We start from the raw sequence: 18,648 nt of genomic DNA, 5'->3' as shown, positions 1-18,648 counted from the left end.
CTTCCTTCCGGGGGATGAGAAGTGATTAATATGAACAAAACCGTAGTACTATCGAGCACAAAGCCTGCTTCCTACATGCTGGCCACAGCTGCAAAGGGCCTTAGGGTGGTGGCGTTATGCAGTGCTGGCTTTGAACGTGGACAGAGCCGGCACTCTGCTCTGTCTTATGTACGAACAATTTGGGTGAGCAATTTGTCAGGACAGAAGCGCAGGGCCATGATCGACACCCAGAGGCTAAAGAAAGCACTCTGTCTAGTTTCCTGTGTTCCAACCTCCGTTCCTTCTGAGGATTCCCTTCTCCTTGACCGTGTAAAGAAAGGAACCTGTAGCTATTCTGTAGACACTACATTGGCAGCCTCCATGCTAACGAGCTGTTTTGTCTTTCTGTCATTAGTTCTCATTAATTCAAACTACATCAGCGGAAGTAGTTATGACCTCCTGAAGGTGAGAGCTGGTCAGAAGCACATGTCCAGCAGCATGCACATGCCTGTGTGTGTACATGTGCCTGTGCACAGGGTCTCTGGTCCCCGGATGCCACTGCTTGGGTCTGCAATGTTAAGTCTATGACTGTAACATTGGATTGTTGAGGAGGTCTTATGGTTTGGTCTGGAAGAACCTAAGATTTCCTACAGTCTCTTGGCCCTTTCCTCCCTCACTACCTCCTCGGTTCTCCTGTACTTCTCTTTCTTCCAGCCTTGCATAATTGCATCTTGGGTAGCAAGGACTGAAGGAGGGTTGACTGGCCAATGAGTTTATTAGTTCAGTTTGTAAGGATTTAGCAGGGCCTTCTGTGTCTAGGGCAAGACTCTAGCAAAACCTGGCTCCCGGGTGCCACAATTACAGAATGATGCAATGTGCTCTCCGATATCAGAGTTCCATAAAAATGAAATTGCCCACGACTTTCCTTTTTTCCTTTAGTTGGAATATGTTTTGGCACTTTCAAGCAAACTACAAAGGACAGGGAACGCTTCCCTGGCATTTGCATGCCTGGGGATTTTGACTCATGCCTTTGCTGCAGTTCAACAGGCTGGTGCCGTGGTCAGCGGTGAAGAATCAGCTGAGCAGGAACTTGGGCCTTCTCTCTTCTCCACCAGCTCCTTCAGGCCCCAGTGTGACTCAGAACAGACTAAGGCTTCATTTCACTGGTCCCCGGCAGAAGGAGAGAGCAGGCCAGAGTGGTGTGGGACCATAGAGCTGACACCAGGTGCAAAGGTGGACTCCAGCCTGTCTCTCCCACCACTTCCTCACAGGGCTTGAGCTTTAGGATAGCCTGAGCTACACCACAGGGATCCGTGTGGGTCTCAAACCTATGAGTCCTGTAAAGTTCCCTGGGAAGAGTTCGTTTCTGTTTTAAGCTTCAGATTCCTGGAGCTAGAAAGATGGCTCAACAGTTATGAGTATACAGTGCTTCCGCAGAGGACCGGATCTGTTCCCAGCATCCGCGTTAGGAGGCTCCCAGACACCTGTAACTCCAGCTCCACGGGGATCTGATGCCTCTGTCGTCTGTGGGCTCCTGCACTCTCTCTCTGTCTCTCTCTGTGTCTCCCTGTGTTTCTTGCTCTCTCTCTGATATACACACATGCCACACAAACACACATACGCATAGTTAAAATAAATATTTCAAAAACTAATTCAGATTCCTGTGTCCTGTCACAACCCTAAAAAAACAAATTTCTTGGAATAATTCCATAGATTAAGGTTCTTTTCATTTCTTTACTATATATATACATATATATATGTATATATATATATATCATATATATCTATGTGTGTACATACACATGCATGTGCCAAGTGGGTGTATGTAGCTAGAATTTTCCTCCCTTGCCCACAGTCAGGACAAATCTTTGTCACCCTCCAGTCCCATAGCCGCTCAGACCCAACCAAGTAAACACAGAGACTTATATTGCTTCAAACTGTATGGCCATGGCAGGCTTCTTGCTAACTGTTCTTATAGCTTAAATTAATCCATTTCCACAAATCTATACCCTGCCACGTGGCTTGTGGCTTACCAGCATCTTTTCATGCTGCTTGTCAGAGTGGCAGCTGGCAATGACTCCTCCTGCCTTCCTGTTCTTTTATTTCTCCTCTCTGTTAGTCCCGCCTATACTTCCTGCCATGCCATGGGCCAATCAGTGTTTTATTTATTGACCAATCAGAGCAACTTGACATACAGACCATCCTACAGCACAGCCAAGTGCTGACCGTCTCAGACACCTGCACTCAGGCCTGTGGTCCTAACCATCCTCTATGTGGACCTGCTGGGTAAAGCCACGAGGAACCCGAGAACGGGCTCCCACAGGACATACAGAACATCCCACAGCAGGTGTATATGGAGGTCAGAGGACAACTTATGGGAGTTAGTCCTTCCTTCCACCATGTGGGTCCCGGGATTGAACCCAGGTCATCAGGCTGGACAGCAAGCACCTTTACTGCTGAGCTTCCCGTTGGCCAACACAAAGACTTTTAAAAGCTCGTTAGAGGAAACGAGATCTATTGCCTGCGGTTGAGAACTACTGATCTTCACATCGACAGCGGCAGCCATATCCTCTCACCCTGTTTACAATCCCCCCGCTGATGTATTACTGGGTTTTTACTAACTTTCGGGTCTTTCACCTCTCACCCTGAACTCTGAATTCTACAAGGCTAATCACATGTCTTGCTCGATGCTGTTGAGTCCTGGAAGCCCAGAAGTCACTCAGTAAATTCTTGCTAAATTAATGCATGAATCCTTGGGGGGGGTGGGGGAAAGAAAGACCACTGTGTTGAATGTTTTTTCAATGTGTGAAAAACTGGCCCCAAACTGACCCTGTGTGCTAACAGCCACTTCTTCCTGGCCTTTGTAATGTCCTCAGTAGCTTCAAGTCTGTTTTGTTGTTTTGTTTAAGCTCAGATTTGCAGTCTCCAATTGTTTGAGGGTTTCTCTCTGTTGTCATGGTCAGATGCCCTTTTGCAAACAGGACTGTCTTCCCCCTCCCGGGTTTTATTACTTTTCCTGCTCTTCAGCTCTTTCGCCCCCTGCTGGACACTGTTGAGACTGCAGCCGCGCCTTCTGGATCCCACCACCTCCTGGTCCCCATTCTGTGTTCCATAGGGAGGTGCAGAGACTGGCCTTTTCTTTTTTAAGAGTGCGAACCTCACAAGGCCACGCGAGCGGCGGCACTTGGGACTCTGTCTTAGTTGGTAGTAAAGCAGCTTTGGGGGTTCACTGGCCTCCCTTTCTTCATAGGAACAGGCACAGAATCACACTCGGGGTGGACTGGGAGGCACTTCTTAGAACAAACTCTGCCCTGAACTCAGAATAGACTGTCACTCAGAAAACGAGGGCTTTGGTGATCAGCCAAGCCCATCTGCCCAGGGTTCTCTCCTTTCTTCCCTTCACAAGAACCCTATTTAATTAAAAAAAAAATTTACACTGGGTTACATCAGGCCATTTCTGTGCAACTGTATAATCTCTCCACACTTCACTGCCCTTGCCTCTCTTTATCCTTTTCCTAAGAAAGTTTTACCTTTAATTTCATGCCATGTATATTTCAGGGTCTTGTATATCTATATAAAATATAGAACCTGTGCATGAGAGAAAATGCGATAACCATGTTCCTAGACTGACTGAGTTCACTCCATAAGATGATCTCCACTGCCTACATTTCCCTGCAAACAACCTAACTTCACTCTTTGTGGCTAAAAAAATCATTACGTGTGTATATCATTTTATCGATTTTATTTTTATTTTATGTGTATGAATGTTTTGTACACTACTTGTGTGCCTGGTTCCCAGAGAGGCCAGTGAGGACATCAGAATCCCCGGAACAGAGTTACAGACAATTGTGACCCACTTTATGGATGCAGGAACTCAAACCTGGGTCCTTTGGAAGAGCAGCCGCTGCTCTTAACTGCTGGGCCATCTCTCCAGCCCCACATTTCCTTTAACGACTCCTCTGTTCATGAGCACCTGAGCTGATTCTATTAGATTAGTTCTTTTCTTTCCAATGGGGTCTCATGTAACCAGGTTGACTTTGAACTCCCTGGGTAGCTGAGGATGACCTTGAATATCTTGCTTATGGATTCGGTGTTGGACATCAAACCTAGGGCTTGCTGAGTGTTAGACAAGTGCTATATTAACCGAGCTACATGCCCAGCATCAGAGCTCTTAATCTACAATTTCTTAGTCACCTCTGGCTCAGCAACACCAGAGGCCAGTGATAGATTCAACTTGGACTTCTGCATTCATCCTTGCCCAACATATAGCTGTGACATCCCCTTCTCCTGAGTCCAGATGGCTTTTTATTAACAGCAGTTCTTACAGCTAGCTAGCATCTACCGCATGCTCGCAATGGTGAGACTCCAGCCATGGCTTCCTTCTCTGAGTACAACTGTCCAGAACAGCATCTTGGACATCAGCCGAGGCTCAGACTCCATCCAGGTTTACCCATCACTGACTGTGATCGAATCCATCTCTTGCTCCCTGTCTTGGTTATTCCCTCTGTACAGTGAGAATACTGGCCTTTGAGAAGATGGGAATACCCATCCCTGCACATCATAAGCACTTAAGCATTGGTCATTATCACCATCTTGCCCATTTTGCTCAAAAGTTGTCCCAATTGTGAGCCTCAATCAGTGAGGGCAAACTTCCTTTGAATTTAGACAACACTGGAGTCATTAGTTAGCCCTTCTTTTTGGATTACAGGTTTGGATACAGAGACCATGTCCTCAGAAGTGGTTTTCCAGACTCTTCTAACACTTCTGGACAAAGAGGCAAAGAAGGATGGTGGAGAGTTCAGACCTTAATTGTCAATGCCGCTGAACGTGTTTAAATCAGGTTTTCTCAGGTACTTACCCCCTTGTCAAAGGTGGCAAAGAACTTGATGTAAGGCTGGAAGTGTTCCGCTGCCTCTTGGAAGGCTTTGTAATCTAGGACGAAAGACCCGAGAGAAAGAAACATTTGCAAGAGGCCAACTGCACACTTGGAGAGAACTGTTAGGTAAGTATTGAATACCATGTAAAATGATCATTGATGTTGAAATTGACTGGCATCCAGTCGCTCAAGAAAAGCCTTCTTCCCCCACAGGTTTGTGAACAAAAAGCAAGAAATACGGGAAACTGAGGAAGAGGAAGAAAAAAATACGGAAAAAGCCCAAATTAAAAAAATACACGGAAAAACCCCCAATAAAAGAAAAAACAGACACCTCCTTTCACCCAAATGCATGGAGTTCTAACTGTATCCACTGAGGAGGCAGTTTCTACATAAATGAGCTCACAGTAGACAGGAGACTTGCCACACAGTGTTTACAGCTAACAGAAAGACAGGACCCTGGGAAGTGCTTCAAGCTTCTCCAAAAGAGGGCTCCCAGGTGCACCTTACATTCTCAGAAGCAGTTTCACATCCCTCCTCTTCCTCCTCCAGCTCTTACATGCTTTCTGCCCCTCTTTCCACCACGTTCCCTGACCTTGGGGGACCGGGGTTGGTAGAGATGCCCTCCTACACTGAACGCCCACCGTCCCTCACTATTTGCATTTACCCACTGCAGTGACAAGCTTCTGACCAGTCCTGGGTGCTGCATAAATATATGGCTAGAAATGTAGGTTTTTATTTATTGTTTTGTGTTTTGAGACAGGGTCTCACTATGAAGCCCTGGCTGTCCTGTAACTCACTCTGTAGACCAGGCTGGCCTCGAACTCACAGAGATCCACTTCCCTCTGCCTCCCAGTTGCTGGGATTAAAAGCCTGTGCCAACACACTTGGTTGAATATAAATATTTAGAAGGCAGTTTGATAACATGAGATATAATAAGGGGGCCCTGGGAGGAATGCAGGGGGGCAGTGAGTGGTGAATATGATCAAATACATTGTGTGTATGTATGAAAATTTCAAAGACTAAAAAGAGGTTAAAGACCTTTAAACCCTGACCCTCTAAATTATTTTAAACCAAGCCTATACTTGATTCTAGTTCAAACGTCTATCCAAATTTGTCACAGAAGGAAGGAGCCACACCCATGTGAGAACACTGCCTTTACCACACCTGGGCAGGAATGCATGGGGTATCTGGAGTCAGGCCTTCAGTCAGGGATGGCAATGGTGGCACTTGTTATAAGTAAGTTTTATAACCCTGTAATCCCGAGCCTAGGATTTACTCTTCAGAAGATTGGCGCTTTTCTATTTTGTTGGATTTCATGCTCTGGAATTAGGCAGCCTTGTATAAGATTTGGTCATAGATGATTTTACAATAATGTTGGCTCAACAATGCCCAGGTAAGATAGACAAACACACTAATGTCAAGCGACTCTTGGCTTGAGAAGGGCACTGGCTTTTAGGAGCCACTAGACTAGGGAAACATCTCAGTTAAGGAGCTGCCTGACAAACTCAAGGATTCCAGTCTGGGGTTCAGTGCCCAGAACCCACATAATAAAACCAGGCAGGCAACAGATGCATGTCATCTCAGTGCTGAGGAGGCAGAGACAAGTGGATCCCTGAGGTGGTTGGCAAATCCCAGGCCAGTGAGAGACTCTGCTTCTTAAAAAAAAAAAAAAAAAAAAAAAAAAATTAGCCAGGCGGTGGTGGCGCACGCCTTTAATCCCAGCACTCGGGAGGCAGAGGCAGGCGGATCTCTGTGAGTTCGAGGCCAGCCTGGGCTACCAAGTGAGTTCCAGGAAAGGCACCAAAGCTACACAAGAAACCTTGTCTCGAAAAACCAAAAAAAAAAAAAAAAAAAAATTAAAACTAATAATAAAGTCTGTTCTTTGCTGTACTCACACCTACATGAACACACTCTTCCTCACACCCATACACACATGCACACGTGCACTCACGCACACACATGTGCACACACACAGGCACACACCTGCAGAACCACAATCCATGTTAGTTGTTCTAAAAGAGATAACACCAGCACACATTTGAGCCAGGTTTGAAGGGTACAGGAATGCTGATCTGGTACCTACTGACGCTGTACACTGACACAGACGTCCTTGAAGTCATGGCAGTCAGAAAGACGTCACTGGGGTGGCTGGGTGCTTTGGATGGAGGACAGGGTTGAGGTAGAGAAGGCAGATGGAAGCATTTGAAAGAGCAGAGAGAAGGACTAGGCGGAGGAAGAGCCATAAAGAGAGCAACACCAGAGCGGCAGCTGCCCCTCACAAGTCCTGCCCATCCCCCAACATCCCTGTCCAATCTCTTGCCACCTCCGAGAGCTGTGAGCTCCTAGCCCAAAGATGATCTAATCCAAGTGAGAAGCCTCTGCTTTTCTGAGAAGTCTGATCCATGTCATTGTCAAGATGACAACTGGAGAGATGGGCATGGTTTGAAGCTAGCCTGGGCTACAGAGCAAGTTCCAGGCCAGCCAGAGTCACATGGTGAGATCCTTTCTCAAAGCAAGCAAACCAAATGATTAAAGATGGAGCAAGGGACTCCCAGATGGGTGACTCAAAATTCACGGGACCTTCATTTAGGATGCCTGGATCTGTCATTTGTCTGTCTGGTTTTGTGAAATCCAAGCATCCAGCCCCCCCCCCCCCACACACACACCAGTAAAGACTCATCTTAGAGTTTCGTCATCCCCTTTCTCTGTCTATCAGGAGTCTACATCCATTTTAGTGCCTCAGATTTTAGTGACCGATTAACGGCACACCTTGGAATCCCTGAAGAGAAATGTCCGAAAGGCCAGCATCTGCCTTACAAAGACCCAAAGCATGCTGTTGTGAGTGGAGCATTCAAGGGATAACCCTGGAACAGTAGAGTTGGGGAACACTGCCCAGTCGGTGTGCTAGTATGTGGCTGCAATGACCACAGCTCACAAAGGACTTCCTGTCATGTGTTTTCCCTGAAAGTCCTGAGCTGCAACATCCACAGAAAGGCTGTCATGAAGGTTCGCTCGTGATTCTGAATTTCTCATAGAAGGATGTCATAGGGCTAGAGAGACGGCTCAGCCGTTAAAAGCACTGGCTGCTCTCCCAGAGGTGCTGATTCAGTTCCCAGCAACCACATGGTGGCTCACAACCATCTGTAATGAGATCTGGTGCCTCTTCTGGCCTGCAGACATACATGCAGGCAGAACACTGTATATACAATAAGTAAATAAATCTTAAAAAAAAAAACAAGAGGATGCCATAAAGGTGACCTTGATAACATCTAAACCTGCTCACATAATCCTGTCTCCTTTAACCTTTGGTTAGAAATCACCTCTCCAATGGTTCACACTAGCAGAAAGCAGTGTATCAACTGAGAAGTAAATTAAAACCGTCAATTATAAACGTTGAAGAATTTGGGATGTTATTTGTTGACTTCACAAAAAATGGTGAACTTAGCTAAGCATCTTACTAAATTTAACTTCAAATTGCAGGGTTTCCTGTAGCACAGGCTAGCCTTCAACTTGTGATCCTCCAGCCTCTACATCCCGAGCGCTGGCCTTATAGACATAAGCTACCACCATCAACTAGTATTTAGAGTTTAATAATAATTAGAAAACAAGTTGGGCAACATCTATGCATGTATTCCTAAGTAAAAGCATCATTGCTATTTTTCCAAACATAACATGCTATGGAAAGATACAGTTGGGTTTCAATCCCAGTAAAGGTCACAAGAAATAAGAAGATTATAACTGTGACGAAAAAGAAGAGTGAGTTATCTGGATGCAGGGATGCTTGGGTCCATGAAGAGCGAGGACCAAACTGGCTAAATCGCATCCAGTGATGAGAAAAGAATTTTAGCAGTGACGGAAAAGGCAGTAAGTGTGGTCCATTCCTTCGCCACCATCAAAGTGCGAACAAGTCTCTTATCAATGGTGTCTTTCAGGGAATTGAAGAGCCTGGCGCTTCCAGCCGTCGTGAGAATCGTTTGCTGCTATTTTAAGCCTGATACCTAAAGTCACAAAGTTGCATTCTTGGAAGTGACTCAGCTTCTCTTTCAAAATCAGAAAATGTACTCTATGATCTCGTCCCCATCTCAGGTCTTATTGCTACCATTATATAAGAAAAGTAATAAACAAACAAATAAATAAAGTCAGGAAGCCCCAATCCCTTGCAGCTTGCTCTCATTTTATGCCTACGCTCATGATTACATTTGCCGTCCCCTGACAAGACTCCCGTGGCCTTGCAAGCATAGCCCGCTAGTCAGGGTATGAATGTTAAACTTAGGCTCCTGGAATTTACATCCTGGCTTCTGTACCCACGAGAGACAGAAGATAGTTAATCAGACCTTTGTGTCCCACCCCTTCACCACCGTTAAAATGCAGATATCCACCTGGACAGAACAACCTCATGTGCCTGTCACTGGCACTCCTAGGCCCAGGCCCTGGTGATCACAGATGGGGATAAAATGGCACCATTCTGGTTTTTGTCAGTGCGGTGGGGAGGGAGGAAGGAAGGTCCTGGAAAGCACTTTCTGTGCTGATCTTGGCCTTGGCCCCTCCTGCTCCGTCACACCGTGGTTAGTGAAGAGGAGGGAACAGAGGGCAGGGACAGACTGAGAGGGATGGCTGAAAGAAAAAGCGTGGCTTCTGTCCATACGCGTGTGCTGTGGTCCAGATCTGGCTTCCGTCTTGTTCCATTTTTTAGCTACTCAAGACCTTACCCTTCCTGTTCTCTTCTCCCTGCTCCTCTGGCCGCCCACTCTCCACCCTTTTGTCTGTACACCCCACTGCTGTGATGCTGGGAAAGGTCCCTTTGCTCACCTACAACCTGGCCACAAAGCCTTCACAGGAGGCTGCCCAAGGGTGTGGTGGCATCACAGGACAGACTGATGGCCAGGTGTGGGCTGGGCCAGCCATTTTCCATATTTTCTAGCAACTACTGCAGCCCATCTCCACCCAAAATTCAATTATTCCTCTCCAGCTGACAGGGAAGCTCTCCAGCTAGTGACCACAGGAACCACATCAGGGGGATGGCCACTGTGTGTCCCATTTTACAGAGAAGAACCTGATGGGAGAGTGAAGGAAGAAGGCATTTGTTTATTCTGTAGAACACACACATAATAACACATGCACTCTTACACACACAATAACACACACATGTAATAACACATACATTAACACACACATAGTTGCTGTGGGATGGTCTGTATGTCAAATTGCTCTGATTGGTCAATAAATAAAACACTGATTGGCCAGTGGCTAGGCAGGAAGTATAGGCGGACTAACAGAGAGAAATGAGAAAAGAAGCAAAAAGTCGTGCAGCCGCCATGACAAAATGAAAATAGTAACAGAGCATTGCAATATAGATTATAAATGGATTAATTTAAGCATAAGAACAGTATAAGAAGCTCACGCATACAGTTAACAATAAAGCCTGTGTACTTGGTCGAGGCTGTGGACTGGGGGACAGGATTGTCTGACTGTGCAGGCAGGAAAATCTACACATAGTAACACACACAATAATACATTCACATGCACAATCTCACATACAGTCACATACACACACACACACACACACACACACACACACACACACACACACACACACACCTTCAAGGCTAGAGAACATGGCCTGTCCTTAATATTCTTTCCATCTCACTGCCGATTTTGCACAATTCCTGCACGTGTCCCTTTGCACAGGCAACTAGAAGAAATTCAGCTTCTACTGCCCCCAGCAGAAGAGATGTTAAAGCCACACCTTCTGTTGGGATAGCCTTGAACACCTTGTAAGGGGCTAGTCTTCAGGCCTGTGATGATAGGAAACTCACATTCAGAGTCCTCATTCTTGAAAAAGCCAAGGAGCTTGATCTGGTCCTCGATGCGTTCAAAGGCCTGGACTTCCAGCTTGTTATTCACGATCTCCACAGGGTCTTCAATGAGCTGAAATCACACACACAGAGGCACAGATGTGGTCACAGACACCCACACAGACATAAAGATATTCAAATAAGAGAGATCATCTCTCCCCAGTGGAAGGTAGACCACTTTAGAGAGAAGAGACACATGTGCAGAAATTGTGCAAAACAGTCAGTGAGATGCAAGGCCATGTTCTCTAGCCTTGAAAGTGTGTGTGTGTGTGTGTGTGTGTGTGTGTGTGTGTGTGTGTGTGTGAGAGAGAGAGAGAGAGAGATTATGTATGTCATTGTATGTGTATGTGTGATTCTCTGTGTGATTGTGTATGTCATTGTATGTGTATGTGTGATTCTGTGTGTGATTGTGTATGTTATTGTATGTGTATGTGTGATTCTGTGTGTGATTGTGTATGTTATTGTATGTGTATGTGTGATTCTGTGTGTGATTCTGTATGTGGACACAAAGGCTAAAGTCTCCAGTTCACATCCCATCCTGCCCCATTGCGCATGGCAGAAGTCCCCCAGGAAGACTTGGTCTTAACTTGGGGATGGTTGTCCTGGGGACCATTCTATTCCTCTTGTCAGTTATTATTTTAAAATTGTATCTTAAGTTATAAATTGACAATTATAACTACACACACACACACACACACACACACAGAGGGGAATGTGTGTGTACATAGAGAAAGAATCAGAGAGATATAGAGACTGTAGTATGCACATGTGAATGTGTGAGACCTGCATGCTCAAATGTAGAGAAGATCAGAGCAAGATACCAATGTCTTCCTGTGGCTTTCTCTTGCGTAGAGACAGGCTATCTCATTGAACTGGGAGCTTGCCTTTCTGGCTAGGCTGGCCGGCCGGCCATCTCTCAGGCCTGCCTGTCTCCTTCTGCTGGGTTTGCAGACACAGGAAGACATGCCAGGCTTTGTACATGGGTGCTGGGGTCTCAAAGCCAGGCCTTCAGAATGGTTGTTCTTGCACAGCAAGCATTTGTCCCCTCTGAGCCATCTCCCAGCCCCAACAGTTTGTATTCCTGCAACATAAAGTGCTAGAATGTATGAATAAATTGTGAAACACTTAGCTAACACCCATTACCTCAAATACTTACCTTTGTGTGATGAGAACATTTGTGTACCCTCTTAGCAATTCTGAAATGTATGTTTATATTTGCTATGCTGACCATACTGTGCACTGTCTCAAAGGAAAGAAACCCCACTTATTCTTCCTGCCTGCTGACACTGTACCCCTCAGATCACAGTCTCCTCATGTTCAACCCCATTCCTGACTTGTAACCGGGCTTATACAGACTTTCTTCCTCTGTGTAAAGACATTCCTCTGTGTAAAAAAACATTCAATTATCTTAAATTATACATGTAAGCAAAAACATTCACTGTGATTTGAATACGAAGGGTCTCTCCCAAGGCTCAAGTGTTGAAGGCTTGGCCCACACCCTGAGGTTTCACTCACTGAGATGTGCTTAGATAAGTAAGCCTCTGCCTCCACAGATGGATGAATCCACTGACGGCATTAAAATCTGATGGTGCTATTGGTCCTGATGAGAATTAGCAGGGGAGAAAGTAGGTCACGGAGGATGTGCCTTTGTAGGCTGAATCTGGTCCTCAGAGCCTTCCTCTTTCTCTCTGCTTTCTGGCCGGCAGGAGGTAAGCAGCCTCAGCCCCTTGCTCCTGCCCACAGGATTTCTGCTTTGTCTCAGGCCCCACACAAAGAATTCAGCAGACTCTGGGCTGAAACCTCCAAAATCAAGAGCCAAAGCAAACCCTCTTTTTTTGAGTTGTTTCTCTTGGGGCTTGCCACGGTGATCAAAAACAGACACAGTGTGGAGTATACGCTTTTCTGTGCCCAAGCTCATGAGTGTGGTGTGCTCTAATTTCATCCCTATTGTCTTAGAAACAGGGCTTCTTTTTTCCTTTTCCGCAGTTGAGTTGTGTTTATTCTATAACATCTCCTGACACTTGAGTCAGCCATGGGGAAGTGGTCCGGTTCTGGCTCTGTGGGTGCAAGTTTGCTAAAGGTTTTGAGAAAGTGATTCTTTACTTTTAAGAAAATGATGGGGCAGGTTTCCTTCTCTTCCTGGATCTGAATAAGGATGTGTGATAAATGGAGTGCTGATACCGCCCATCTCATCATTAGCATCAGAGCACCCACCTTGAAGACCAAGACCATGGACTGGCTAGCTCTATGTCAGCTTGACCAAGCTGTAATCATCTGAGAGGAGGGAACCTCAGCCGAGAAAATGCCTCCGTAAGAACAGCCTATAGAGCATTTTCTTAATTCATGATTGATGTGGGAGGGTAGTACCACACAGGCTATGACCTGAGTGCTATAAGAAAGCAGGCTGAGCAAGCCACGAGGAACAAGCCAGTAAGCAGCACCCCTCCATGGCCTCTGCATCAGCTCCTGCCTCCAGGTTCCTGTCCTGCCTGGTTCCTGCCTTGGCCTCCCTCAATGGACTGTGGTTCGGGATATGGAAGCCATATAAACCCTTTCCTCCCCAGGCTGCTTTTGGTCATTGTTTTGTCACAGCAATAATAACCATAACCAAGACAGACCACATTCTGAGAACAGAATTATCTGTGGTTTACAGAGATAAAGCCCATTTGGTGAAGTCTAAACACTGCCCTAATTCTGGTTTGTTGCTTTTGTGGGCCAATCACACTGTTCATCCTTTAAAGCGTGTAGTCTTCCTTCCAGAAGCTTCCTTTTAGCTGGTGAGTGTGGAGCAGTGCCATGCTGGCCCAGACTTACAATGTTGCTTTTCCTGAAATTCCCCAGGACTCCTACATTAATGAGAGAGCTGAGCAGAGACTGTGGACACTACTGTATTTGGCAGCCTCTTCTGCCCTTCTCTGGCTTTTGCAAATATAGAGAAAGCAACAGACTGCAGGGTGTCTGCAGGAAAACTGCTAGTGTAGATGGCCAGCTGTGAGCTCTTTGTGCTATTGTTGCTGTTTGTTCTAAGGACGGAGCTGTCCCACAGAGCCCAGGCTGCCCCCACAGAGTCCAGGCTGGCCTTTCATGCACAGTCCTCGTGGCTCAGCCTCCCCACTGCCAGGGTTACAGGTAAATCACCACTCACAGCAGAATTAGGTTCTTTATCTGTGCAGAGCGTAGGTTCCAAGTCCTTTAGCCTCACAGCGATGAGCAGCAGTGTGATTTTATACACAGCCAAAATATTCTGTAGCGTTTCCCCTCTGTTGGAACTTATGGATTTGAGGGTGTGATACCTCCATGGCTGAAAGTCAATGTGGCTGGTTTTGTTGGTATTGGTGGTGTAGTGTGTTTTGTGTGTGTGTGTGTGTGTGTGTGTGTGTGTGTTTGAGGGAAAGCTCTGTCTTAAAAAAAAAAACAACCAACAACTTGTTTTTTACATTTACTTATTTTGTGTGCGGGAGAGTGTGTACACACCATTGTGTGTGTGTGTGTGTGTGTGTGTGTGTGTGTGTGTGTGTGTGTCTAGGGGGATGTTAGAAGACAACTTGTGAGAGTTAGTTCTCTTTTCACCCTGTGGGGCTGGGGAACTGAATACAGGTCGCCAGGCATGGCAGGAGGTGCCTTTACCTTCTGAGCCCCTCACAATCCGCTGTCCCTCCTTTACACGCTCAGAAGACTCGGGGAGACAGCCTGTGGGTCCCCACTTCCATCTCAGGTGACAGGTTCACCCCCTCTTTCCCTGGCGCTCTCTCTCTCTCTCTCTCTCTCTCTCTCTCTCTCTCTCTCTCTCTCTCTCTCTCTCTCTCTCTGTGTGTGTGTGTGTCACTGTGCCAATGTCAATAAATGCCAGTGGGTATGAGTGTGTAACTGGTAAGAGACTACCAGTTCACTTCTGTTACACGCACACATACACATACACCATGGTTAGGTCACTTACAACAATTTCTGCAGTGACTTAAGGGCCTGCTTCCCGGTAAAAGTAGATTCCGCTATAATGCAGGTACCCCTTGCTGGTTTCTGAAGCCTGAGTAGTGCCTTATGCCATGCCAGCATCTCCAACTTCTTCGTTCCTGCGTCAGAGTGTAGCCTGCCCACTATGGGACAGCTGCACACAAGGCCACCTCCTGAATACTTACATCCAGGAGAAATTCCACCAAGACGTCCGCTGCAAACTCCCCATCAAATTCTATGGTGCGGTCGCCCTTCAGAACATACAGGCTTCCTTCTTCATTGAAACCTGGAAGGAACAGAGGCCCAAGGCCGAGGTCATTCAGGTGCAGAAAAGCCTTCGAGGTCCTGAGTGGCAGTGGGGCCAGGATCAGTGGAACTAACATTAACACAGACAGGTCAGCTTGGCAGGGTCGGCCTTGCATTTGAAATCCCCTCTCCGCTCTGCCACTGCTTTAGTTCCCACGAATGCTGCTCAACTCTGCCGTTCTCCTCATCAGAGCCTGTAACAGCCACGGCTACCTGTCACCTTAGCCTGGCTCCAAGTCTCTCAGTCACCTAATGCCAGCCCTACCACTCCACCCACCTTGGCCAGACCCGGGTTCCTCATCCTCATGCCGCTCTTGTTATGTCTACGCTGTACGATGTTGTGAAAGGGTGTGCCAGCATGACGCACAGAGCAGGGCGTTGCTTCTCTTTTCCTTTTGTCTAAACCTAGAACGACCTCCATCTCTGACTCCATCTTGGTTACTCCTTCGGGTTCTGGCTTAGGGCCCAATCTCACCTAAGGTCTCTGTGACAGTCTGGGTGTCCCTCCAGCTCTCACTGCCTGTAGGTGCTCACTCTGATAGGATCGTCTCTAACAATAGGGGCATGGTCTTCTCCAGAGCTCAGCCTCTTGCGCAGAGCCTGGATGTGTGTACAGACAGCTCTGAGTCACAGGCCTCTTCACTCAGGCCCCTGGTTGATGCTGGGAGGGCAGAGAGCAGCTTCACCTTTGCCCCAGTACCCTTGAGACAGTGCGGTGCACTTGAACAAATCCTTGCTGGGACACAGTATCCTTTTCCCCAGAATATTAAATAGCTAAGATTGACATTATTGTGGCTCCACAACATCTTTAATTTTTCAGATTAGTTGTTTTCAACTCTATTGTCCAGGAAATGCTTTCCCCTAATGAATCCCAAAGGACCCTCAGGAGCAGGAGGTCACCCCATCTGAAAAGCTCCTGACACACCCCAGCATTGGACAGATAGAGTATTCTTGACTCTGGTGACATCTGATCTTAAAATGTGCCCTAGGAAGCATCAGTCAGCATCTTGCTTGAGACTTTGTCTTGAGTGGGACCAGGTAGGACTTCACACACTGCTGTAGTCATGGCTGAAGCGAGGCAATCAGGAGAGGAGGCTGAGGATAAAGGGGCAGGTCCGCAGAACACCATATCCCGAAAACCCCAAACATCCAACATCTAGAGTACAGCTGTTTTCCTCCCTCCTGGTGACCTTAGAGAAAAACACATTTAGGTATACCAAGCCTCACCCTGCCCCTGACCAGTCTGTTCTTGTGAATTCTCCTTCAGCCTGTGCTGCCTAGATTTGAACATTTCTAGAACACTAGCATTTTTTAAAGGTCTCCCAAATACCACCTACTCATTAAAACAGTGGCAGGTTGGGGGCAAGGCTAGTAATCAATTAGTTGCTGGAAAAAGAGGCAGAATTCATTCAATGTTTTTGACTCTAGGAAGAGTTGAATGTATTTTACTTCTATTCTCAGGACAGAAAAAGTATTCTTAATACAGTCATTCTCAATAAGTCATCATGCTGTAGGCATGAGTTCTTCCTTGTGTCTAACTTAAGTAGACTTCTATAAAATAAATCTTATCTTTAAAAATGTCTGGTCTTCTAAGAAATAAAATAGGAAAGAGTTTTTTTTTTTGTAATTTTTGCTAGGATAATGCACCTGCATGTACCTGGGATAATGCACCTGCAGGTACCTGGGACAATGCACCTGCATGTACCTGGGATAATGCACCTGCAGGTACCTGGAATAATGCACCTGCATGTACCTGGGATAATGCACCTGCAGGTACCTGGGAAAATGCACCTGCATGTACCTGGGATAATGCACCTGCATGTACCTGGGATAATGCACCTGCATGTACTGGGACAATGCACCTGCAGTACCTGAGACAATGCACCTGCATGTACCTGAAGATGTCTATTGAACCACCACTAAGCCTTTTCTCTTCTTCTGTGCTTTCTACTCCAAACGCAATTAACCTTTCTTCAAAGGTCCTGTTTCATAACCTCCTGCTATTTTTAATAGCCATTCTTCACTGGTCATGCAGAAAAAGCTAAATGGACAGTGTTGGGGGTGGCATTTGGAAACCGGAGGGGTTCTGTGTGCCCTTTCTCCTTGGGATTACGGGGGAGGAATCTTAAAGGGCACTTGATCATGACATATTGACAGGAGAGATTACAGCTTCCATCGAATTGTCACTTAGCCATGCCTCCCCGAAATCCAGCCAGGCTGAAAATTTTCCAGCTGGGGTTCAGTCTTAACTTTGGGACTTCTGGAGCCCCTGCTGTAAATGCATCATGTGCTGGCTGCTGCTGGAATGTTCCCAGAGAGGCCCAGAGAAGCCACTGAGGCACGAAGATGCAGAAGCTGGGCTTCTAGATGTGAGAGCTGTCAATCAAGGCTCCAGTGCCTTGCATCAGTTCCTCTCTGCCTGATACTGGTACAAGGATAAACAAAATAATTCCTGCCAAACCATTAGATTGAGGTCTAGATTTGCTTTTATCAAGCTTTTTTCTGACCCAGAATGGTATATGCATTATCATTATATGTATTTGAAAATAATCCAGTTACCATGCAAGATAAATATAATTGCCTCTCTCTTTTTTTTTTTTTTTTTTTTAACAAGACACATTTGTTTTTTCCTCACAGATTTCAAATGTTAAACTTACCCAGTCTCTTGGCAAGCTTGGCTTCTTTCTTGGAATCCACCATCACAAAGCCTATGTTTTTATGTTCGAGGACCTGGGCCACAAGCTGAAGAGACAGATAGGTACAGGAAGTGAGTTAAAGGATGAGCGATGGGAGAAGCCATCCCAAGTGCCAGGGCAGCACCCTTCGTACATCCTGCCACTCTGACCTCTGAGGGGTCACTAGAATGCTGAGAATCTGAGGAATAGGCTAAGAGGAAAGACCTGGAAAAACACATCCAAGACCACAAGCCTCTCTCTGCCCTTGAGGAGACAAAATTGGGACGCAGAGAATCCAAAACACCCAGTGGGCACCTGGCATTAGGCCTTGAGGTCTTCTGTAGTCATCAAATAACCTGTGAGGGACACACCTGTGAGTAAAGGAGTCTTGAGGCCTGGAGGCCTCCTGCCCCGGGCTGGTGTGACGCAGGTGCCCATTGGCATCTGGAGGCTTCCTACTGTCCATAGTGAGGAAGAACTATAGGAAGTATCTGAGGGTGGAGGTACCATTGGCCTGAAAGTTCAGGAGGCGCATCAGTGCCTAGGATGGAGAGATGGCTAAAAACCACTCTAGCAGACAGCAGCATAGGAGATGAAGCCATGTGTAAGGCTGGCATCCGGCTAAGCTTCCTGAAACTCTCACATGGCAGAGCCCCATCTCACCAAAAAGGGGCTTGACAGAAATGAGGAGATCATGAAATATGAAACGTCTGGGGATTGATCCTGGGGCCTTACAAATGCTGGACACACAGAACCATTGTGCTACACCTTAAATGCTAATACTACTTTAAAAACACATATATTCCTATGCAGTGGTTAAGAAATACAAAAGTGAGATCTCTTAAACATGTTCCTGGTTTCCTACAAAAGCAAAGTCTTTGGGAAACTGAGGCACAAGTCATGAACTGGATAGTGCCAACAATAGTTAAGATACGGAACATGTCCATCACCACAAAGGGCCCTCCGTGGTTCTTTATTATCTTAGCCACCGTATGCTGCCCAACCC

At 46.4% G+C, this 18,648-nt stretch overlaps 1 protein-coding gene across 1 annotated transcript in view; it reads right to left on the bottom strand.

Moving 5' to 3' along the window:
• The window catches only part of Casq2 (calsequestrin 2), a 66,787-nt gene that overhangs the window by 25,002 nt on the left and 23,137 nt on the right, over positions 1 to 18,648 (bottom strand). Inside the window, exons 2-5 of the mRNA XM_028877305.1 lie at positions 17,625 to 17,709; positions 14,847 to 14,947; positions 10,672 to 10,783; positions 4,838 to 4,911 (exon numbers count right to left, since the gene is read on the bottom strand). Of these exons, the coding sequence (XP_028733138.1) occupies positions 4,838 to 4,911; positions 10,672 to 10,783; positions 14,847 to 14,947; positions 17,625 to 17,709 (372 nt within the window). The remainder of the gene's footprint in view (positions 1 to 4,837; positions 4,912 to 10,671; positions 10,784 to 14,846; positions 14,948 to 17,624; positions 17,710 to 18,648) is intronic.

This window comes from Peromyscus leucopus, chromosome 6, assembly GCF_004664715.2.
Source record: "Peromyscus leucopus breed LL Stock chromosome 6, UCI_PerLeu_2.1, whole genome shotgun sequence".
Classification (NCBI taxonomy): Eukaryota; Metazoa; Chordata; class Mammalia; order Rodentia; family Cricetidae; genus Peromyscus; species Peromyscus leucopus.
The sequence above is the reverse complement of the archived record's forward strand: the minus strand, read 5'-3'. Positions and strand labels throughout refer to the sequence as shown.